This window comes from Hylobates moloch, unplaced genomic scaffold (assembly GCF_009828535.3).
Source record: "Hylobates moloch isolate HMO894 unplaced genomic scaffold, HMol_V3 SCAFFOLD_18, whole genome shotgun sequence".
NCBI lineage: Eukaryota > Metazoa > Chordata > Mammalia > Primates > Hylobatidae > Hylobates > Hylobates moloch.
In genome coordinates this window covers 75658711-75684693 of record NW_026652293.1, presented here as the reverse complement: position 1 = coordinate 75684693, position 25983 = coordinate 75658711, and the positions used below count along the sequence as shown (strand labels likewise).

Here is a 25983-nt window from a genome sequence, read left to right as displayed (position 1 = left end):
TAATCAATAATCAGTTATATTAGTAATATAATAATACTGATATTGCCCTACAATAATGTCCTCAGGAGACTGTAGTACATAAGACTGTTTGCCCTATATACTGAATGGTACTGGACCACCATGTTTTTGGGGCCATTTGTCTGCTCTTGTTTTTCATCTTATCTCTACCACTTGGTGCAATTTGTCTGTCCTTAATCCTCACTTTTGTACCCTGCCCAAGGTTTGCTACATGTGATCTGAGTAAATAGTGAAAACCTCTCAGTGAAGATCTTAACTGTTAGTAATGTTTATGAATATTCAAGGATAGGCATTGTCATATCTGTCTTGGGTTTTTTAGAGTTAGGTTTTGGTATTAGCTTTTTGTCTTCCTGATTCTCAGCTGTTTTTGAAGGTTGAGGGAGAAGCATTTATTTGTGTACCTTCTTTGTTCTGGGTAACTTACATGATCTCACTTAATACTCATCTCACTAAATCTTCACAACAAGCTTATGGGAAGATACTGTTTTCTCACTTTATGATGAGTAAAATGACTACAGACTGATTAGGGATAAGATTTATCTGATTTCAGATCTTGTCTGGGCTTTGCACGAAGCCAGGCTACCTGGTTATGATCATCAGATCATAGCCTGCTGCCTTTCCACTCTATTGTGCTACTTGACATGGTTAGGTACTTGATTTCTAGATGAATTAGTTATTAACTTGCATAAGTCTCAAGTTTCTAGCTTTGAGTGAATGCGAGTTTGAAGTAGCACTAACTTGGGAATGGTGACCTTCAAAACAGTGCAGTGCAGTTGTTGATCTCAGCTGTTTTAATGCATGAAACATGTTAAAACATGTCAGTATTAACTGTGAACTTTTTTTGCAAGGGAGGAAAATTGAGATAATATTCCTTTGAATCATGAGCAACAAGTGGTTAGTAAGTGCTACATCCCTGGCCAGCTTTCTTGTGTTACTTGCTTCATAGCTGAGCCACATCAGTTTTATTTGGCTGTCTGTATAGTGGGTCAGTTTGATTTGGCTCTCTTTGTAGTGGGTCAGTTTGATTTGGCTGTGTAGTGGTATTAGAAACTACCACCTTGACATTGTTCTGTCACCTGAAGGATGAGCAAAGCAAAAACAAACTGTATGTATATATTTATATGGGGGGAGGGAGAGAGGTTTATGAACCAGTTGTACCATATGGACTTGATCAAGTACAGTACATTGTACATAGGAAAAAAATCAATGTCTGAAAAAATAGAAAAATAACAATGAACTATTAATATATGAGAAGTAGTTAATACATTTTATTCTAATGGAAATTTTAACTAACATGACTTCAGAGTAAACACTCAAAAGTCCAGCTGAACATTTTATTTTTAAGAAAAAGATAAATTAACTCTTTAATCAAACATTTTTTTAAACTTAGGTCATGTCATATAAATGTATGATTATTTCTCTGATAATGTAGAGTTTTTCCAATACTATTCTTTCATGTTCAGTGATAGGAAAACTGAGTAGATTTTAAAAGGGATAATTTTTCACAGTGAAAATTACAATATATTCTTTCATATTACATGTTCTCTTTGCCTTGTGTTTAGATTTTTTTTGACAATTTATTATTATTATATTTATTGTGGAAATGGAGCTTGTTGTCTTCCATGCCCTATCCCACACATTTGATTACAAAAGAGAGATGTGACTATATCATTCTTCTGTAACCTAAAAGCAGTCAGGTTTTATATTATTTTATCTTCAGACTGCTGTCAAGAAACCAGTTATAGTACCTGACAGATCCTACTAAAATTTAATCTTTGAGAAGATGTTTCAAAAGACCAAATGCTTCACTTAATTAGAAAATGTTTGGAAACAACCTAGTCTCCCTGAATTGCCTTGTTTTCCTAATAAATTGTCTGTAAGTGATTTTTCTATTAATCTGTTTAAAAGCAGAATTCATTTTTGAGCTTTAGGGAAATATGTCTCATTTGAACTTGCTCTTCATTTTGATAATGGACATGCTTTGCTTCTTCAACAATAGGACAATAGCATCTTTAATTTTTTCTTTTGCATTTGCATACCGAAAACATTTTAGTTGTCATTTTCATTTATGTATTTTATTCATAAATACATCTATTTTTATACTTTTGTATTAGATTCTGAGGCAATAGAAGAATAGTGATAGTGTTCCAGAGTTGCTTGCTCCTTCTGCCAACTCATGTTAAGCTGAGGTTTACAATTCAGCTTTCCTCCAAGGATTTTTGACACTTTTGCATATTCTGCTCTATGGAAATGTAAACTTCCAGAGTTATTGTCTGGAAACTGAATTTCCTATTTTAACCTTATTTCTTTCACACTACTGCTTGGATTGCAAACCACATGTTTTAGTCTTTATAAAATGTTTTTATCTTCTTGCAAGGATCGCACTTCAGCAATATATTTGTCATTCTGAAAGTAATGTTTCTGAATGTAATGGTGAAGAATGGTAAGTGGAATCATTACTTCCAGAAGATCACTTGGATATTTACTTCATGTTTGTATTCTCATTTGAGCACCTATTCTCCTTTGGAGCACTACATGTGTTCATATATATTTCAGATATCTCATCTTGGTGACTTGAGAAGGGAGTTCATGGTTTTTCTGTCACTTTTTATATATACATTGAACATGCATCTCCATCTACATTTTATTTTAATTCTTTTGGACCTTGATGAATTCTAGATCTAAGTTGGAAAAAAAATATGGACCTAGCCATGCAAGATCCATTTAACTGCTTTGCTCTCATTTGCCATTGCTGCTGCTTATCTTCCATCCCCTGTTGGTAATCAAATAGCATGTTTATAATCAAGATTATTTCTTCTCTGTGACATTTGTTCTGTGATATAAATGCCATTGGTTTTCATCCAGACTGTGATCTGCCTTCTGGTTCTCATGGAGTAGTACACATGGCCATTACCAGACTCCCTCAAGTGCCAGAAGCAATCAAATATTTTGAATTTTCTCTTATTTTTCTCATTAGGGTGCAGCATAGATGCCAAGCAAGTTGAGGAACAATCTGCAGCTGCAAATGAAGAAGTACTTTTTCCTTTCTGTAGGGAACCAAGTTATTTTGAAATCCCTACAAAAGAATTCCAGCAACCATCACAAATAACAGAAAGCACTATTCATGAAATCCCAACAAAAGACACACCAAGTTCCCATATAACAGGTGCAGGCCATGCTTCATTTACCATTGAATTTGATGACAGTACCCCAGGGAAGGTAACTATTAGAGACCATGTGACAAAGTTTACTTCTGATCAGCGCCACAAGTCCAAGAAGTCTTCTCCTGGAACTCAAGACTTGCCGGGGATTCAAACAGGAATGATGGCACCGGAAAACAAAGTCGCTGACTGGCTAGCACAAAACAACCCTCCTCAAATGCTATGGGAAAGAACAGAAGAGGATTCTAAAAGCATTAAAAGTGATGTTCCAGTGTACTTGAAAAGGTTGAAAGGTAAAGTGATTTGATCATTCAGAACTTCCTATTTTATGATAAAGAAAATCTAGTCTTCAGTTACTGTACTACTCGTAGATACTTACATGGTAGAAAACATTCTGCTTTTTTCAAAGGTTATATTTAGTCTTAAAACTCAGCAGGAAGCCACACTGCCCGTGTCCAACTTCCTCATTCAAAATAGTCTTTCTTCATTTTCTTGACAAAACCAGGTTGGTTTTATGAGCTTATAGTTATGCTGTAAAACAGTTTCTTTTTCTTCTAGAAATATAAAATTTATTAAGTTCACCAGTAGAGTTCCCTAGAAGACAAGTTCCATCATTTTCTTGATTTAAGGAAAAGATATATTCAATTCTGTTCTCTATTGAGATCAATATCTAGATTCTGAAAGAAATTTTAAGCCAGGTCTGAGCCAAAAGTTCCACTTGGGTAATGCAGTCACATTATTGATGGAGTGCTTCAAAGTATGCTCAGTGGTTACTCATAAAACAAAGATTTTTGGTTTAGAAATATTTGGTAGGATCTATTCATCCAGTTTAAAATTTTTTTTAATATTAGGACTTTATGAAAATTAGAGTTGAATGTTCATTTTTGAAATATATATACTTTATTTGTGTAGAACTTAGCCAAAATTAGTAAAATTTGTATGTTTGTACATTGATGTATCAGCTGATCAGTTTTTTCTCATTGGTTTTGCCAATTAAATTTATTTTAGAATTAATCGAATATAGATTTATGTTACTCTATCTTTTATTTAATAAGCTATCTGTAAGGAAAACGATTTTGAACAGATTGTGATTACATGTTTATCTGACCATTCTGTTACTATATTAGGAGTTTTTGTATTCCTAATACTTCATCTAGTACTCGAGCATATGATAGGTACTAATTTGAATAAACAATGGGTGACTTCTCTGTCAATGACAAGACTGGCCCTGATTTAATCTGTACCTTATGTCCTGGCATTCTGATCAAGTAATGAAGAAATAGTATTTGTATACTTATTTCTGATTTGCTTCTAAGACATTTCAGGACAGTGAGATGATGTGATTACCTAATTATTTGTCGGAGCCTATCACAATATTTAATTATAGTTATCAGCAGTTACCTGGCATATGTATTTTTGAGACATGATTGTGACCTTTTACTTCTAGACAATACATAATTGCGACATTTTATTTATATAGGTTAACACTCACAAATAAATAGGCTGTTTATATGAATTGGATAAATAATATTGATATCCTAGTACAGTATAAGAGGTAGCTGAACCTTGAGAATTTAGAAATAACTTAGACTTTTTAAAACCACTCTTAATAAACAAAAACCGAGGTAAAATATCCTCTTAAAAGACAATCTTTTTAAAAATACCTTTATTAAATCCATTTATAACTTATTTTAGTCATTATAACTATTTTCTATATTGACTATTATTATTATTATTATTATTATTATTATTATTATTATTATTTTTAGACAGAGTCTTTGTCACCCAGGCTGGAGTGCAGTGGCGCAATCTCGGCTCACTGCAAGCTCCGCCTCCCGAGTTCATGCCATTCTCCTGCCTCAGCCTCCCGAGTAGCTGGGACAACAGCCACCTGCCACCACGCCCGGCTAATTTTTTTGTATTTTTAAGCAGAGATGGGGTTTCACCGTGTTATCCAGGATGGTCTCGATCTCCTGACCTCATGATCCGCCCGCCTCAACCTCCCAAAGTGCTGGGATTACAGGCGTGAGCCACCACGCCCAGCCTGTATTGACTATTATTTTCAAGCCATTATTTTAAAATATTCTCTCCTCACAAGGCCCATTTGTGGGCCTAATTCCAAATAGAGGGATTAATGTCCACATGTATACTGTATCTGTATTTTAATGATTAGATCTTTTAAGCCCTTACTAGAAATTATGTAATCATATTACTGTTGTCCTTCAAAGTTGATTTATAGGTAGACATACATTCCAGTATGGTGCCAGTGTGAGAACTCTTCTTTTGGATTTGCCTTCAGACCATTTTACAAGCCATTGAAGATAATGTTTTTGTGAATATAACTCATTTTTTGATCCAAGATAGACTCATTTTACTTTTCTGGACATGTGTATAAATGACATGTGACTTTCTCCAAAAGTCAGAGCTTCCATCATTAGATAACAATTTTCCATGATTTAGGATATAAAAAGTATATAGCCAGACTCTAAATAAATGTAATTATAGCAAATAATAAAAATTTTACAAAAATTAGCTTTGCAGCAACTGTTTAGATCAAAGAATTGAAAGTAGGCAAAACAAAACTAAAACAAAAAACTTTGCTCCTACAAGAGTAAAGTGCAGGTGCTTTGGGACAGTGAGGAAAATAAAGCCCATACACTTTAACCCTTTAGGAGAGTTGCCACTGCTTTAGGCCACACCGCTGACTTGTTACAGCTAACCTACCCTAAAAATATTAAAAGGACTTCAACATATTTAGGCATAGTTAATGATAAGCAAAGGAAAGAAAAGAACTTGGTGAGGACTGTTTCCTAGTGACTTTTTTATTCAGTAGAAACAGAAAATTGCAGCTGTGATGAGATGTTGTCTTGTATAACCCTGACAAAATACAAGAGGGAATGGTAATTTTCCAAAAAAGAAAATGACTAATTTGTAAGAAAAGTTTTGAACTACAAGTTGTAGGAAAGATATTTGAAAGGGCCTGACACCACTAAGTGCCAAATTTTATGTATTGGAATCAATTAAATTCTGTGAAGATGGTATTTTCATTAAAATTTTTCTGTATGTGCGTGATCTGTTATTCTTATGGTACAGCGAATATTGGAATTTAGTTATTTTCAGCTCTTAGAAACTGGATTCCTTTTCAATAGAGCCAATACAACAATGAAATAGGTTGTAAAATCTAGTGTTTTTAATGAAGTCTATATTTGAACTAGTGAGTTTGTTTGGGCTTGCCTTTCTGCTATCTGTTATTCCTAGCTTAATTACCTGAGGCAGGGATTTCATTAATTAATCCCATTTTTTCTTTTCAGATTGCATTTTGAGTAGTCAACAATTTGAAGAAAGATCTTCAGATTTGTTGTCATATATGATTTTTATAGTATTAATCACTATTACTTTGATAGACGTGATCTCCAAATCACCTTCATTTTGATCTTACTCCCCTTGTTTCCCTTGCCTATTACTTTTCCAAGACATGACCCTTTTCTGTGTGTTCTGCAGTTCTCTATTCTGTGCCTTCTCATTCCTTTTATGCACCATATTTTTATAACTAGTGTTTCTGTGTTAAATCAATGGGACCAGTTAGTAATCTCTAAATTCATTAGAAACAACCTATAAAGATTAACACTCAACTTCCCTAGACATAGGTCATTTGCTTCTCCCACCCCCAAGTCTTTCATGTCTGATCATTATTTTGTTTGGTTCCATATTATTCAGTGGGTGTTCACATTAAAATTTGTAGCCCAGGTAAATTTAAAAATCTGATTTAGTCCTGGAAGCATTAGAATGTACCTTGTTGACTAAATTCATTTATAGCTAAAGAAGCTTAAAACTAATTGAAGCTCTGATTTGTGATTCCATTTAAAATATGCATAGAATAACTTTACTTTCTAATAATTTCATGCTATAATAATACAATATCATTTGATTATTTTTATCATATACTTATTATTTAGGTAATGAGAATTTTAAATCAGGAAAAAAATAATTTTTGTGTCATCACATCCAAAACATAACAGAACCATTAAGGGTAACTATTTAGTGGCTTTTACTTTCTCTAAAATCGAAAAACTTTTGTTAAAGAGGTGATCTTTCAAAATTCAAATATATTCTAACCTGATATGCTTCATGGGGAAAATAGCTGGTTATATTTAGCACCATGCTGTTTGCCCAGTGGTCCTTAGATCCAGGTGGAGATTTCATGGATGACCCTTTGCATTGATAGACCTCTCAGCATGCTTTCTTTAACTCTGAAGCCACTAGAGTTTCGAGTGCAAATGCAATTTTCAAAAATTCTCATAGCTGGAAAGATATTTGGAAAAAATTTTGCAATAATTAGTGGGGACTACAAATTTGAATCTTTTTAATAAAAAGGAAAAATATGCTGAGCTTCTGAAAGTATTGAACATCAGTGAAGCTTAAGATTCATCACATTTTTACAATACTTGTGTTCTCATTTCCTGTGTAACAGTAAGCATTTCAGTGACATTACCCTTTTTCTTGTCTTTTTTCGTCTCTAATGCTAGAGTCGAATTTTTTATTGCTAAATAAGGTGTATAATTTGAAGGCAGAATTAATGTTTATTGATGTTAGGAATACAAATATCACAGAGATAGAGCATCGATTATCTATTAAGACATTGATGAAACATTATAAAGTTAAAATTTGGAGAAAGGCGATCCTATTCAGTTGTTTATAAAGGACCTCATTGTCAGTTGATAAAATTTGAATGTAACCATTGCAATTGAGCAAGTTTGCCGAGCCTGTTACTGAAGAGAACATATGACTTTGGATTGAAAAGGAGGAGGGGAGCAAAACAAATAGCACTTTTGTATATGCTTCTAAATTTCTACATGGGACTTTTTCCTTCTCTATTGTGTGGTTTCTTTTTGTATCCAGGAAATAAACATGATGATGGTACGCAAAGTGATTCAGAGAACGCTGGGGCTCACAGGCGCTGTAGCAAACGTGCAACTCTTGAGGAACACTTAAGACGCCACCATTCAGAACACAAAAAGCTACAGAAGGTCCAGGCTACTGAAAAGCATCAAGACCAAGCTGTTGTAAGTCAAACTGCTTTTATGATTGCATTCTTTGATGAAGACAATCCCAGAAAAAGAAGGTCATATTCTTTTACTCAAAGTGCGGGAATCTTGTGTCAGGAAACTACATATTCAACACCACATACAAAACTTGAGAAAGCAAAGTCTCCAACAGCAGATGCCAAAGTGGTTTCTTTGTCTTTACAGACTAGCTCTGCGCATCACAGAGGGGGGCATGGTGTTCCACATGGGAAATTGTTAAAACAGAAATCAGAGGAGCCATCGGTGTCAATACCCTTCCTACAAACTGCATTATTAAGAAGTTCAGGGAGTCTTGGGCACAGACCAAGCCAGGAGATGGATAAAATGTTAAAAAATCAAGCAACTTCTGCTACTTCTGAAAAGGATAATGATGATGACCAAAGTGACAAGGGTACTTATACCATTGAGTTAGAGAATCCCAACAGTGAGGAAGTGGAAGCAAGAAAAATGATTGACAAGGTAAATAATTGAAATTTGAGTGTGATCTTAGTTGTTGTGTGGTGTATTTGACTGGTGGAAATTATTGGAGAGTCAGCATGAGATGTTGTCATGCAGTCAGTGGTATGTGAATTTTAGGGTTTTGTTAGGGAACTGCAAGACTAACAGTAAGACCAACATGCTTTGTGATTTTATTTGCTGATATTCTGAATTTACCTGAGTTTCATACATAAAGCTCTGTGTATTTAAAAGGTTTGGACCTTTTAAATTTGTGTAAATTAAAGATAGGTTTTAAAAATAGTATGCTTTGGACATTCTTGCTTTGCATTTATTTAAAAAATAAAAAGAAACAACCAACAAACATCGCTATAACTCTGTTAACATAAATGTAGATATTAGCCAATAATAGTTAACCACAGATTTCCTACCTGCTGATTTCTTGTTGGAAGCAGATGAAAATACTTATTTTAGCTTTGTTCTTTGTCTGTATTTTTTTAAAATTTCTATTCACTGCTGTCATTGGTGATAGAAGAGAAGTATATGAAAACAAAATCAGTTGTTTATGATTTAGTTTACTAGTTTAGCCACGTATATGACCAGTCGTGATGGTTATCTACATTTCAAGTATGTTCTTTGATATTATTGGTTAGCGTGTATAAGGATTGTTGCATGGTTTAAAAGGTAATTTTTCTCAGTTTTGCCAATGGTCGTGAAAGGTTGACTTTAGAATCAGCTATCAAGGTTGCCATTGAAAGTAATGGCAAAAACCGCAGTGACTTTTGCACCAACCTAATATTACCTCTTGCAAAATAGCAGCATCCGTTTGGCTAAACGTTAATCTTTTGTTTGAATTCTTGTTACTCAAATCCGCTCCATACTCAAATCCGCTCTTGTTACTCAAATATGCTCCAAGCAGCATAAATATTACTTGGAAGCTTGTTAGAAATGCAACTTCTCAGGCCCATCCTATATATACCAAGTCAAAATCTACATTAGAAGTGAGATCTCCAGTTGACTAATGTGCACATTAACATTTGAGATGCACTTACTTAGATTATGAGTTTCTGGAATGGCCTCTCAGGGAGGAGGGCAAGATAAGATAACCCTTTGGGATGCAGGAAAAATATTAGAACTTAATGTTTACCTTTATTTTCATATTTTTAATTTTTATTTTGGATTGTGTTCTATAGTATATAAAATCTCTTACTACACTGTAAGAGAGTACGTGTAATTTCTAAATATACATTTATTGTGGAGTACATGCTTAAAGTTTACCACTGAGCTGCTCAACTCCAAACTTTTGGAGACCCCTTGTCTGGTAAATAGGTGAGCAATATTATAGTTGTTAATATGAAAAGTATAGTGTTTAAGAAACATCTCATGTTTCTTAATGACTGATCATAATGGCTGATGTCTTCCCATTAAAAGATTATTTTGCAGTGAAGGATTTTATATATAGAGAGAGATTTTATATATATATATAGAGAGAGAGAGAGAGAGAGAGAGTGCAGTTTAAGAACATGGATACTTGTAAGGAGACAGATCTGGGATTAAATATAAACTTTGCATGTGCTAGTGTGTGCCCTTGAATAAAGTTACCTCTTTAAGCCTCAGTTTCTTTTATCTCTGAAACAGAGGAGATATCACTAGATTATAAAAAGAATTCAATAAAACATATAAAAGGCTTATCACAATACCTATCTTATTATATTGCTTTATAAGTGTTGCTTTATCATTACTGTTATTAGGAGTTTCCACATTGAATCTCTACATAAAGTATTGACAAATCCCAGAATGTTCTTTCAGCACTGAAAGGGTTAAATATAAAACCACAGTGGAAGTGACAGTGTGAGGGGCTAGCTTGGCCAGGACAGCAGAAAGCCAAGAAAGAAGTCATTGTAGCAGATGAAACTCTTCAGGAAACTGCTGGATAGAGAGGGTGGCCACAAAACCTGTTTTACACCTGTTACCTACAATTATCATAAGCATCATTTTTTATTCTCAGAGTCCATTTTGACAGCAAATTATATGGTCACACTATGGATAGAGAAACCCAAGACTTTAGAGCAGGAGTCATTTAAAGGAGTAATGGTAGTATGTGACTGCGTACATAGTTCGAAGTCATTGTTAGTTTGTAAAAACCAGAAAATGAAGCTGAGACCATATTGCTGGGAAGAATAAAGCTCACTACATTATCTTGTGACTACCAAAGAAAAAGAGCTAAGATTCCATTAGCTTGAATCCACATAAAGCTTATAGCCAAATTCGGGCTAAAGTCAGGCTCTGGGAAAACAAAAGCATAGAAGCTTATGTCTGAGTAAGATGAAGTAACCTGTGGGTATGAAGAAAACAAAGACCAACAACAGCCAGAAGGAAGGCAGGAAAAGCACTTTGGGAGGATAGGAGTATATACAGGCATCATATCAAGTCGCCTGAACGAGTGTTGTCATCCAGTTTCTCCATTTTGAAGTTTGGGCGTGTGGGATGGAAGTTGGGGCCATCAGCTGTTGTTTGTCTGAATTTAAATGTTCTTTGGTCCTGGAAACGTTCATGTGGTCTCTTTTTCACGTCATCATATGAGATGTGTTCTATTTCATTGATTCGTTTATTTAGCAACTTTAATTCAACATTAACTATGTGCCAGGCCTTGTGTCTACGAGAAGGTGATTCATAATGAAAAGACTGAGCTCTTTCTCTCAAGAAATGGCTGTGTACTGGAATAGATATACACAGACGAAAACCAAGACTTAAAAAATAAAGCGGTTGGAGGAAAGCTACCAATAGCTTCCAAGAGGAGATCTCAGGTCTTCAGAGGACATTCCTTCCTCAGAGAAGTCTTTAGTCATTCAGTTAAAAAAAAAAAAGTAGTCACTGTCATCAACTTGTTTCATTTTAATCATAAGCTTTATTACTGCTTCACTAGTTCACTGTTTATTCATTTGCCTCCCCACTCCCATTGGAGAGAGACACAAACAAATGTAAACTCCGTGACTGTAGGAACCTAGTGCCAGCATATAAAATGTCCTCAATAAATATTGCCAGCTGAGCTAGCCGTGAAACATACGTAATTAATCCCATAACAGGCATGCTAGGTAGAGTTTTCCAGAAATACGGAACAGCCTATTCGAAAGCACAGGATCACACATGACTTGTTCAGAGGACCACAGATACTTTTGAAGAGATGAGATTGGACTCGATATTGAAGTTCATTATATATCATACTGAGGACTTTAATGCCGAAGGCAGTGGGGAATCATCGAAAACATTTAAGTAGGGCAATGGACATGGTCGAGTCACTGTCAGAAGTGTGAAGTATGGATTGAACACTGGAAATGTCAGAAGCACAGAAGGCAATCTAAAAGCTGCTGTCATGTCCAGTAGTCAATCAGTTAATGACTAGATCTTAGGTAAGAGGTCTGGGCTAAAAATACAGATCTGGGAATTATTAGAAAATAGAGGGCAGCTGTCTTAGTATGTTTTGTGTTGCTATATCTGAGACTGGGTAGCTTATCCAGAAAAGAGGTTTATTTAGCTCACAATACTGTAGGCTGGGAAATTCTAGAGCATAGCTCCACATATGGCTGGCTTATGTTAAGGGCTACATGCTGGGTCAAAACACGGTAGAGAAAGTCAGAGGAGAAGTGGACATATGCAAAAAGGCAAAACAAGAGGGGCTGCCTCACTTTATAACAGTCTACTATGAAGGGAACAAATCCATTCCCATAAGAACAAGAACTCACAAGACAGCATTAATATATTCATGAGAGATCTGCCTTTTTGACCCAAACACCTCCCACTAGGCCTCACCTCCCAACACTGTCACCCTGGCAATTAAACTTCTACATGAGTTTTGGCAGGGACAAACCACATCCAAACCATAGCAGTAATTGAATACAAAATAAGAGATGAGATCAATCAGAGAAAATGTATAGGGTGAGAGGAAATAAAGTATGAAAATCTCAGCAACACCAACATTGATGGACAAAGGAGAAGGGCAAACAAAGGAAACTGAAAAGCGTGAAACAGGAATAAGAGAAAACCAAAGGAATATGTAGCATCTTGGAATCAAAAGCAGAGCGAAGAGAAGTCAGTAAGCAACAGTATCACGTGACACACTGATGTTAACTATGATGAGCACAGAATGCCTTTTCAGTTTTTCTCCAAAATACATTGTAATTCTTGGGATAAAGAAGATGAGCAAACCATGTATTTGCATTTTACCTTGGGAAGAGGTGTATAACATTAAAATAGGATTTCTTTAAAGAGACGACCAAGCTAAACTGCTGTATCCTTATTTTTCTGTGCTGGTAGTAGTTAAAAGATAGTGAACTACCTGCTCTCTTTTTCTGTCGCCAAGTTATGAGATTACAACATTTGGGTTTGTATTTTGGGGCTGTCTCTCTCAATAGATCACCTTATTTTATGCATGTCCTCAAATTCACCTTTAAAATGTTAACACAAATACCTGATATTGATAAAGACCTCTTAAGTTTTATGTCTAAGTTTACATGGAAATACACTATAAGAAAGTGCTGTTGCCTGCCTAGATTAAAGGCATTTATCTCTCATAGTAGTAATTATCTCTCCCAACCCTCTCTCCCTTGGCCTCTCCGATAACTACCTTCCCATCACAGTACCAGTTTCATCTCTCCACTGAGGCAAGAGGAAGACCTTGTCAGGGTTACTTCCTAACCTCCTAAGCTAAATAGGAGAAACTTGTGGTAAGAACAGAAAGCTAAACATTAAAGGAACAAGAAAAAATGATCATTGTGGAGGGCTTGAGGAACTATCCTCTTAAAAGAAATATTTCTCCTCATAAATTTCATACCATAGACCAACTCTGCCTGATACTTTTCTTGTCCTGAGTTTTGATTCTTGTTCATTGTGTCAATATATCTCCCCCACAAAGCCTCTTATTAGCATCTTTTCTTCCCTCATAGGGCCTGGTCACTCCTGGTTCTATAAGCAACAGTTGGTAGGGAAGAATCTAAAGCCAGGAGACCTATAACAAAACTAGAAACACGAGAGGAAGAACATTTACAGCAGTCAGTCAAACAGCTGAAGAAAGTCAGTGCTGAGGATCTGGACCCTGTGAAAATATTCCAAACCCTGAAAGTCACAGCAAGATTTAAGATGAGATCCAAGTAAGAGCCAGGGAAACGATGATAAACCAGAATCAAAATCTATGTAGACAGTGCTACATAGAACTCAGAGGAAGTCAGGATGTCCAAAGTCCACTCAAATAGAAAATTAGATGTGCTTGGGAACTCAAGGAGTAGGAGATCAAGAGCCTTGGACAATAGGAGAAGACTTTGACAACAGTGTCAGCGATTTTTTCTATATTGAGAATTTTTTCTTTTTAATTTCTACCAGGAGAGCTTACTTTTGGTTTCTCTGATCAGTTCTCCTCAACCCTTCTTAACCTCTGCCGCCTCCTTCCTGGGTATAAGAAACTCTCCTGCTATGTTAATTTCCAAAGCTTCAGGAGGGAACCCTCACCTTTTATTCAGCCAGAGGCCTAACATAATAGGTTTGCCCTCATTTTCCTTTCTCTCTTATTGTATGAAATTCTATTTATTTTCCTCTTTGAGGAAATTGTGCCCTCAATCTAATAAGCTCTTCCTTGTGTTTTTGGCATGCCTACCTTCTCATAATTCATTTTATTTATTCTTTCCATCTTTTTATTGTGGAAAATATATATAACATAAAATTTATCATCTTAGCAATTTTTAACCGTAGAGTTTAGTGTTATTAAATATGTTTAAAATGTTGGATAACCATCACCACCATCCATCTCTGTAACTTTTTGTCTTGAAAAATGGAAACTGTATACCCATCTCATAATTCACTTTGAAGTGGCTTTTACTCACCACTCTATTTAAAGTAGCTGCATCATTCACTTCTTGTATCTCTCCATCAGATTGCCATGTTCTGTTTTCTTTATAGAACTCACTTCCATCTGGTTTATTTTCTGTTTGTCCACTCTAAGATGATGTTATTTGTCTTGTTCACATCTGTATCCCTTGTGTCTAGAACAGTGTCTGGCATGTAATAGACACTCAATAAACATCTTTTGAATGTGAATGAATGAGAAAGAAAAATTTGTGACCTGCTTTTTCATTTGTTAGCATTTGTATATGATTCGTTGTATATTGGCTAACTTATTTCAATGAATTTATAGATTAATTAAATCCAACCAGGCCCCTACAAAGAAATTTTTCTGCATTTTTATATGCTGAAACTAGTTTATATCTTGATTCCAAAATAACTTGTTAAAATATATAGTTTAAAACCTTGTATATATTATAAACTTAGCTTTGTAATATTAAGTATGAAAGCTGCAAAGATAGTCTCAGAAGAAGAAGAAATGTATAAATTTCGGGGAGATGCTGTGATAAATAGACTAGACTTACCTTTGAGTTCCTAGCAATACCTGCCTGACAGCTTCCAGGTGGAAAAGCTTCTTGGCAAGGAAAGGGGAATATGATTATTGATGAACAGCCAGCTTATAGGGACTGTAAGAGGGGATGCGTGACCAGGGAATGACCATAAAAAGGAGAGAAATTGGACATTTAAATTTTAGAGGAATTAGATGAGATCTAAGTATAATTTGAAGATATGAAAGAAAGAGCAAATCGAGAAAGATGTAGGAAGTGATGGGAGAGAAGAGATTATGGATGTAAGACTTCTAAGTAATGGGGAGAATCAAGGACACAAGATAGGTTAAGAGGGAAGACAAAGATTTAAGAACATGTTTTCACCCAGACAGGGGAGCAAAGGAAGAAGATAGAGGCTAAGCGCAGTGGCTCAAGCCTGTAATCCCAGCACTTTGGGAGGCCAAGGTGGGTGGATCATGAGGTCAGGAGATTGACACCATCCTGGCTAACACAGTGAAACCCCCTCTCTACTAAAAATACAAAAAAAATAGCAGGGCATGGGGCATGAGCCTGCAATCCCAGCTACTCGGGAGACTGAGGCAGGAGAATCGCTTGAACCCGGGAGACAGAGGTTGCAGTGAGCCAAGATCGCACTGCTGCACTCCAGCCTGGGTGACAGAGCAAGACCCATCTCAAAAAAAAAAAAAAAAAAAGAAGATAGAGTCCCATTTAAAGAAAATATGAGGTAAAATTCATATAATATAAAATTGACTATTTTAGCCATTTAAAGTGTACAATTCAATGGCTTTTAGTACATTCACAAGGTTGTACAACCATCAGCACTATCTTAATTTCAGGGCATTTTCATCACTGCAAAACAAAATCTCATAATCATTAAGCAGTCATTTCCCATTCCTTCCTCTCCCAGCCTCCTGGCAGCCACTAATCTACTTTTTGTCTCTATGGATTTGCTTATTCTAGACATTTTATATAAATGGAATCATACCATATGTGGCCTTTTGTGACCGGCTACTTTCACTTGGAATAATGTTTTCAAGGTTCACATGTGTTGTAACCTGTATCAGTACTTCATTCCTTTTTTTTGAGACAGAGTCTTGCTCTGTCGCCCAGGCTGGAGTGCAGTGGCGTGATCTCGGCTCACTGTAACCACCACCTCCTGGGTTCATGCGATTCTCCTGTCTCAGCCTCACTAGTAGCTGGGACTACAGGCACGTGCCACCACACCCGGCTAATTTTTGTATTTTTAGTAGAGAGGGGGTTTCGCCATGTTGGCCAGGCTGGTCTCAAACTCCTGACCTCAGGTGATCCACCCGCCTCAGCCTCCCAGAAAGCGCTGGAATTACAGGCATGAGCCACCACGCCCTGCCCATTCCTTTTTATGGCTGAATAAATATCTTATTGCTTGCATAAACCACATTTTATTCATCCATTCATCCACAGATGGATAATTGTGTTGTTTCTTCCTTTGGCTGTTGTAACACTGCTATGAATGTGCATGTACATATATTTATTTATGTACCTGGATAAATTATAAAATGTCTCTCCGATGTTCTGGTTATCTGAGGTTGAAACTTGACTACATTTTTTCTTGGACACCTTGATGTGATTGATACACTAATGCAATACTATTTTTCAGTTGTTACTTTAAAATAAGACTGTAGAAGTTAGATGTTTAATCTGCCATTATATTTTTCATTTCTGTGGGAATATGAATTCTGAATTCCAACTGATTTGGATATTTTTTAAACTAATAAATTAGCACTGTTGCTATTGAATTATCATTTTGCTCTACATTGTATTACTATATTTTTATGCCTACATCTTACCCCACGGCACTTCTCTTCTCTCACAATGGTCTCTATTTTCTGTCACAATCAGCAAGCTTCCCGTATCTGATGTTACTAAATGTAAATTTTCACCTCTCTGCAAATATTCAATAGGTAGGATATTTATCCCCACGAAAGTTGACCCTGTATCCCCCATCTTCACCATTCTGATTTCAGAATTGGACACTGTGGATCTTTGCACAGACTGAGCTTTTAAATAATAATGACCATGATCATAATATGCTAGTGAAAAAAATCAGTCAAACTTTTCATAGGTTTGGTTTGTATTGTACAAGTTTGTTATCTGGGGAATGTTTAGTCTCTTTAAAGTTAAAACTAAAATCTAAAAATATAGTTTGGCTCTTAGGATATTTGGTTTTAATTACAGAATATTCCTGCATGGTTCTTTCAGGTGACAGCCTCTTCTTTTTATAAGCTCCTTTATTAGACCTAACCTCCTCAAAAACAAAGACTGTCATACAGATTTTGTAATCCCCTGCAGTGGCTAGCCAAGTAGCCTGTGGAGAGTAAGTGCCATTCCTCAGTAACAGGTTGTTAAAATTGTTTACAGTAGCCACTAAGCTTTGGATTTGAAATCCCAAAGTGAAATGCCAAATATACAAATGTATTCAGAAGAAAAGATTGCTTCATGATTGTTGGAGTGGGTTAGGGAGGGAGGTACTGCCTTCTTAACCCAGACCTAAAGGCCATGGCAGAGGGGTCGTGGCTCGCTCCACAAATAGAGATGTATCTACTCGGATCGGGGAAACTGTAGGAGAGAATATGTGAAAGCCACTTCCTACCCCCAATACGAATGAGTTGTCTTTAAACATCTGCCAGGCCCAGACAGCTCTCCATGCAAGTGCAAGTTCACAAAGAAGTTTTCTACTCCTGTCCTATTCCGCCTTCCGTTGATCCTACTCTAGAAGAATTAGAAACTGGCGAACTTGGGGTGCAAGCATAAAAATTAGGTATCTCGGCCGGGCGCGGTGGCTCAGGCTTGTAATCCCAGCACTTTGGGAGGCCGAGGCGGGCGGATCACGAGGTCAGGAGATCGAGACCACGGTGAAACCCCGTCTCTACTAAAAATACAAAAAATTAGCCGGCGTGGTGGCGGGCGCCTGTAGTCCCAGCTACTCGGAAAGGCTGAGGCAGGAGAATGGCGTGAACCCGGGAGGCGGAGCTTGCAGTGAGCCGAGATGGCGCCACTGCACTCCAGCCTGGGAGACAGAGCGAGACTCTTGTCTCAAAAAAAAAAATTAGGTATCTCATCTCCTTCCCCACTGTGGACTTCTAGCCTACAGAAGTTCCTAGCTGAATGAGAGACCTGAATTTTGTTCTATCTCATGTTTGGGATTTGGATTGAGACCAGACCAGAGAAGAGAATCATGAGCCTAGAGCTGAGATACTGTGTTTGAAATACCTCTGAGGCCGGGCGCGGTGGCTCACGCCTGTAATCCCAGCACTTTGGGAGGCCGAGGCAGGCGGATCATGAGGTTAGGAGACTGAGACCATCCTGGCTAACATGGTGAAATCCTGTCCCTACTAAAAATACAAAAAATTACCCGGGCGTGGCAGGGGGCGCCTGTAGTCCCAGCTACTCAGGAGGCTGAGGCAGGAGAATGGCGTGAACCCGGGAGGCGGAGCTTGCAGTGTGAGCCAAGATGGCGCCACTGCACCCCAGCCTGGGCGACAGAGCGAGACTCCGTCTCAAAAAAAAAAAAAAAAAAAATACCTTTGAGCCTTCCAGCAGGTGAGATGACCGTAAGCAACAGTCTATGTAGTTGGTAATTGAAGTGAAGCCTTGCATGTTCCTAGGTGAGAGAACCTAGCATACTTGGTCTTGGTTTTGAGGAGCTCTCAAGTTCTATACAATTATCAGCTCTTTTTTCAGATTGTAGGTGCCTTTTATAAGTGTGAAAAGTACACTAAGTATATAGACAGTATAAACTTTATATCTTTGTTGTCACATAAAAGTTGTCACAAGTGGATGTGTTTCTACGTAGAGGCAGAAACGCATAGATACGGATTTCAATGTGGACTGGTAGTCATTGCTGTCATTAATTTTTCAAAACGCTATCAAAACAGATGTGAAATTTGAAGGCTTCTTTCCCCACACTGTAGTAGGTCAGGCCCTGCCACTTGTTTGGAGAAGAAATAATTGTTACTTAAATTATTAAGTAACAATGTATAGCTGTCTCTAATGCTTTCAAAGGAATCTGTCGAACGTCATCCAATATCGAACGTCATCCAAGTATTTTCTGCCCTGCTTCAGCTCCCCTTCCTCACAGGATTAGTTCTTCGTATGTTTTTTGTTGTCATTTCAAAGTGGTGTCAGAAGTGATTTAGAGAGGTTCATGATATTTTATTTGAAACTGCTGGTGCTTAGATGTTTAAGGAAATCAAGTTTTTAGTGTGGATTAGAATTAAATATTCATCAGAAAATCACTCAAGGTAATTTCTAAATTACATGTCAAAGAGATGCAAAAATGCAAGTACTCATGTGGTTACTTTTACGTTCAAACTTGAGTTAGATTTTTGTTGGTAATTATAAAATAAGGAAATAAACAAGTAAAATTGGAGTTCAGTGACTTGAGTTAGGAATGATTAACTTCTTTAAAGACGGATACAAATAACTTGAATAGCTATAACTTGCTTTCTTTACAAGTGGGGGTTAGAGGACACAGGTTATACTCTGGTTTTTTCACTGCTGTTAAACAACGCTAATGTTAAGCAAAACGAAGCAGTTTTAGTTTTTTCCCTTCTGTACATTGTGCTTCCATGCATTAAAATTCATATTTGATTTAAAATAAACAATATATAATTTGCTCTTAAAGCAAAGATAATTTAAATAGTGAGGCATTCAAGAGAATATTAAATCATATTTCTTGACAACTATAGTTATGTTAGAATTAAATATTAAGTAATAAGGCCATCTAGTGGTAAAATTTTCAAGTTTTAGTGAATGAGAAAGTCTGATATCTGTTTCACTAAATATGAACTTTAGAGCTTATCAGATAGCTGTACTATAAGACCATTAAAACTTTATGTCTAGAAAATAGTTTAGCCTGAGGTAGCTTCTCTTTATAGAAAATGAAGGCTCTCTGGTTATATCCTAAAGATCCTGTCTGCAAATTGCTCATTCAAATGCATGATGTTTTTCTAGATTGTAATAATCAGAGCCACAAACAATAACTATAAAGAATAAAAATTGGGAACACAGTGGAGATTTAATAGCAGAATAGAATGTTAAAATTTCTATGCCTAAAATTTTTCCAATCTATTCTGTGACATCCAGGGCCTATTATTGCCAGGAAATGAGTAAGACTCAGGTCCTGCCCATAGAAGAAAAGCACGCCATTGTTTGTCTTAGTATTTAGAACTTTTCAGAAGTGTTGGACATTGACAACTTGCTTTTTGAAACAGTTAATCTTGAATAGGCCTGGAATCTGCATTTCAAACAAAGGTCTTTAAGGGATTGTTAGGCAAATACAGTTTGAGAATTATGCTATCCACTATGTCGCAATTATACAATAAAATGGCATCTTAGAAAATTTTATGTGTAAATGTAACTCAGATATGTAAATGGTAGACATTTGCTAGGGAAGGAACAGATAAAATGAGCCACATGTTTATAGTTTTTCAACAAGTGTCACAAAAATAGTAGAGCAAAGAAGCTGAAAAGAAACTGAAGAGATACTTTTTTCTAACTCTTTGCATTGTTGTAGTGTTTAACAACATTATTAAATCTTTTTTTTTTTTTTTTTTTTTTTTTTTTTGAAGCAGTGTCTCATTTTTTGGCCCAGGCTGGAATGCAGTGGCATGATCTCAGCACACTGTAACCTCCGCCTCCTGGGTTCAAGCTATTTTCTTGCCTCAGCCTCCCAAGTAGCTGGGACTATAGGCGCGTGGCACCATGCCCAGCTAATTTTTGTATTTTTAGTAGAAACGGGGTTTCACCATGTTGGCCAGGCTGGTCCGGAACTCCTGACCTCAAGTGATCTGCTCGTCTTGGCCTCCCAAAGTGCTGGGATTACAGATGTGTGCCACCACGCCTGGCCTATTAAATCTTTTAACAAATAAAATATGTTTTGAATATTTTTTTTAATCAAACAGGACATTTGCTAAATGTTAAAAAAGGGGATAGTTACTTTCGGCCGGGCATGTTGGCTCACGCCTGTAATCCCAGCAGTTTGGGAGGCCGAGGCGGGCGGATCACCTGAGGTCGGGGGTTCGAGACCAGCCTGACCAACATGGAAAAACCCTGTCTCCACAAAAAATACAAAACTAGCCAGGCATAGTGGCGCATGCCTGTAATCCCAGCCACTCGGGAAGCTGAGGCAGGAAAATCGCTTGAACCCAGTAGGCGGAGGTTGCAGTGAGCCGAGATCACGCCACCGTACTCCAGCCTGGGCAACAAGAGCAAAAAAAAAAAAAGGATAATTACTTTCACATAAGCTGTGACTGCCTGCTTTCGTTTCTAGCTATCACAATTAGCTGTTACTGTCATTCAGGTTTTCCTTAGTTTTGAAATTAACTATTAAAATTAATTTAGAATATTTTTATTTGCCTTTAAAGTTAATTATATTATTCACATATTAATCTTGCATTCAGACTTTTCATTTTCATTTATAAAATAATTTTTCCCTCTAGGTGTTTGGAGTAGATGACAATCAGGATTATAATAGGCCTGTTATCAATGAAAAACATAAAGATCTAATAAAAGATTGGGCTCTCAGTTCTGCTGCAGCAGTAATGGAAGAAAGAAAACCACTGACTACATCTGGATTTCACCACTCAGAGGTATACATCTCTTCTGTGTACCTATTTGTATGCATAAAGTATAAATTCTTTTTATTTTTTTTTTTGTCTGATACAGAGTTTCACTCTTTTGCCCAGGCTGGAGTGCAATGGCAGGATCTCGGCTCACTGCAGCCTCTGCTGTCTGAGTTCAAGTGATTCTCTTGCTTCAGCGTCCCAAGTAGCTGTAATTACAGGCGTGCACCGCCATGCCCGGCTAATTTTGTATTTTTAGTAGAGACAGGGTTTCACCATGTTGGTCAGGCTGGTCTCGAACTCCTGACCTCAAGTGATCCACCCGCCTCAGCCTCCCAAGGTGCGAGGATTACAGGCGTGAGTCATCGCACTCGGCCTGAATTCTTATCATTTGTAAATTACATTATTTCAAGCAATTAATGTATCTCCTTGTAAAATGCCTCTAAAAACTAAATTTTTATACATTTATTTTCTAATGAAAGCCTAAAGCAATTTTGCAGTAATTCAACTTTAATTTTTATTAGGTTTTAGAAATATTCATTTGTCAATGAGGAAAATATTAGGTTTCAGTAAGCAGTTAATGAGCTATATGCTCATGGTTCTGATTGGCATTATGAGATAAAACAAGAAACATATGCTGCTTATACTTTCTTAGAAGTATATGTTTCCTGTATATCATACCAGGAAACATGTACGAGGGCACTGCCTGATAGATACAATTTATATACCTCAGTAACTGCAAATACAGTACAGCCCAGGATATATATTTAGAATAATATGAAATTAATTAAGGATTGCTTGGTTAATATAATTACAGAGTCAGTATGCATAGTAGAGCTAGAAAGATCTGACCCAGAGCTGCCACTTTTAGCTCAAAGCTTTTGAATCAGTCACTTCTCCCTTATCTTCTGTTTTCTCATCTACACAAATGGCATTTTTGATAAAATCTATGTACAGAGAATTTGATGAGGTATATAAAGCATCCAGCATAGTACTTGCCTGAGATTTATGCACTTAACAAATGTTTTTTACCTTTATCAGAAATGATATTAGAATTTCATACCACATGGATGTGTCAAAAAGAAATGTAAAAAAAGTATTTAAGGCATAAGTATTAATTATTAGTTATTCAGATAATAAGAGCTAACCTTCAATGGAAGCTTTTCATTCTGTGACTCATGCTATATTGTCTCTCAGGAAATGAGCCAATTTGTAATATAGAAATATAAATTAATACAAAATAGAAAATAAAATATAAAAGAAGAAAATCTTAAGGTATAAATAAAGAAAATATAAATAAAATGTTACATTTGGATGAAGTATAAGTAAGATTTGTTTTTTAAATACAGGTAAATAGACCTATATGTTTGTTTATTAATGTTAAAATTGTTTCTTTATATGGCCTATTTCCTGAAAACTGTCAAAGCAATTACTGTATTTTAGTGCTCATTATTTCTCCATGATTGGGAGAATTTTTATTCTGGCTTCTGTTTTATGAGATATTTAATTTACTTATTGAAAGCAGGTGATAATTATTCGAGGCAATATGTTGCCATTCTGAGTAACCCAGGAATGGTTTTGGTAAATGTGAATTTAAATAGACTCTCTTCTGTCTTCTCTATTCCCTCAACCCCTGCCAAGCAAAAGCTATAGCCCTAAGTAGGTTCCTTTGTAGGAATTACCTAACAGGACATTTAGAACACTCTTCACAGAATGGTTTTACATAAGCATGTGTCAGTGACACTCATACTGTTGGTATTCTTAGCATGGTCCACATGGCTCTGGTACCACCTTCACTACTCAGAAATGTGGGCAGGTAACAGAAAACCTTGGATGGGATTAAGGATGCAGCAGGCTTTGGTATCCTTAGGAGGCTTCACTGTATGTGTGTCATTCTCTATACTTACTATTCTTTTTTTTTTTTTTTTTTGAGACAGAGTCTCGCTCTGTCACCCAGGCTGGAGTGCAGTGGTGCCACCTCGGCTCACTGCAACCTCTGCCTCACAGGTTCACGTGATTCCCCTGCCTCAGCCTCACAAGTAGCTGGGACTACAGGTGCATGCCACCACGCCCGGCTAATTTTTGTGTTTTTAGTAGAGACGAGGTTTCGCCATGTTGGCCAGGCTGGTCTCGAACTCTTGACCTCAGGTGATCCACCCGCCTTGGTCTCCCAAAATGCTGAGATTACAGGCGTGAGCAACCACACCTGGCCTATATTTACTGTTCTTACCTACTATTCTTAAAATCGTATAGTGATTTATCTATTTGAAGTCTTCACTTCTTCAGTGTTTAGCTTGTCATTATTAATGAATTAAATCTGGCACATTTTTTTTTCTTTTTGAGACGAAGTCTCGCTCTGTTGCCAGGCTGGAGTGCAGTCGCGCGATCTCAGCCCACTGCAACCTCCACCTCCCGGGTTCAAGCGATTCTCCTGCCTCAGCCTCCCGAGTAACTGGGATTACAGTCATACGCCACCATGCCCAGCTAATTTTTGTATTTTTAGTAGAGACAGGGTTTCACCATGTTGACCAGGATGGTCTCCATCTCCTGACCTCGTTATCCACCTGCCTCAGCCTCCCAAAGTACTAGGATTACAGGCATCAACCATCACACCCGGCCCAAATCTGACACTTTTAATAAAATATTTGTTTTGACTAGTTCAAAATAAAGTTTCCATCATAGCTTTCCACTCCCTAGTTGTCATTACAGTTTTCATATGAAGTCTTGGCTTGTCTTGGATTTTCATTGAGAGTTGTCATTTTCAGTAACATAGTTTTTTTTCAGAGAAAATCTTTATTTTCTAGAGAATTTTTGTTTTATATAAGAGAAAATTTAATCAATGATAATATAGCAAGGGGAGGTTTAATTATGGGTTTGTATGAAAAGTTAATGTGACTAAATGAAATTGTCTTTCATGAGACTCAGATATGACCAGACTGCATGATTTTGTTTTCTTATTTTTCTCCTTTAGGAAGGCACATCTTCGTCTGGAAGCAAACGTTGGGTTTCACAGTGGGCTAGTTTGGCTGCCAATCATACAAGGCATGATCAAGAAGAAAGGATAATGGAATTTTCTGCACCTCTTCCTTTAGAGAATGGTATTCTTTCTCTTTCTCTCTTTCATTCTTTCTCCCTTTTTTCTTCTCTTTCTCCATTTCTCTCTCTTTCTCTTACTCTTCTCTGTTTTTTTGTGAATCATGTATCAGTTGTTATTATAGAAAACAAGCCAAATCTATATAGTAAGAAGTTAAACCTAAATAAACATATTCACATATTCTCATGCTGATATATGAATTTATTTTATAAGTAAAAAGCTGATTTTTATTAGATATTGTATATTTTGAGGGATTTTAAGCAGGGGACAAATTCAAAGTGATAAAACTCTTTTTTGAGAAATTTTGTGGACTTCATAAGTTGAGACTTCCTAAGGACAGGTAGACAGACACCAGCTTGGATTTAATAGTTCATTCCGAGGCACTTTTCATTTTAGTTGTAAATTTCTGCTGTTGAAAATAAGAATGGTGTTTAAATTTTGTCTTTACTTTTAAATGAAAATTCTTCCTACTCTTTCTGATATGCTGATATCTTACGATGTGATTTTGACTAATGGTGCAGCTATTATTAAAGTATAATCTTAACTGAAGATAAGGAAATAATTTGTAGATGAAGCATATATATGTGTGTGTATATATTACATATATAGATGAAGCACATATATATTATATATATATAAGTTAAAATTTAAAAATAAGTTGAAGACGGGTCCAAACTATTTCATTCATAAATACAACAGATATTTATTGAGTGCCTACTTCATGTGGTACATTTAGTGAAAAAGAAATTAATAATCTTACAAATCTATGTAGTATGATTTTTATTACCTTTTATATTTCTGTGAACAGAAATATAAAGGCTTTTTAAACAAAATGAAATTGTTTACCTTCAAGAATTTCATTATTACTTTTTGTTCATTAGTTTTCTAATTAACAATAAGACCCTGAAAGGAGGATGAGGACATGATGGTCAAAAGGTACAAAATCTCAGTTAGACAGGTGGAAGAAGCTTTTTTTTTTTCCTGAGGTCTATTGCACAGCATGGTGAATATAGTTAATAATATAGTATTGTACATTTTAGTTAATTTGAGGTGATGAATCTAATAAGTTGATTAATTATTCACATTGTATTATGGTCAAATTTTTTTTGAGACTGAGTCTTGCTCTGTCACCCAGGCTGGAGTGCAGTGGCGCAATCGCGGCTCACTGCAAGCTCCGCCTCCCAGGTT

General features: G+C 36.4%; 1 protein-coding gene across 12 annotated transcripts in view; it reads left to right on the top strand.

Moving 5' to 3' along the window:
- CEP170 (centrosomal protein 170) overlaps nt 1-25983 on the top strand; it is a 131533-nt gene that overhangs the window by 61065 nt on the left and 44485 nt on the right. For 7 of the 12 annotated variants that reach the window (XM_058430691.1, XM_058430690.1, XM_058430689.1 and 4 more), the window contains exons 8-11: nt 2996-3472; nt 8079-8722; nt 21579-21728; nt 24673-24799. In XM_058430691.1, coding sequence (XP_058286674.1) covers nt 2996-3472; nt 8079-8722; nt 21579-21728; nt 24673-24799 — 1398 coding nt within the window. The remainder of the gene's footprint in view (nt 1-2995; nt 3473-8078; nt 8723-21578; nt 21729-24672; nt 24800-25983) is intronic. The other 5 variants (XM_058430697.1, XM_058430696.1, XM_058430695.1 and 2 more) reach the window with 2 other exon arrangements.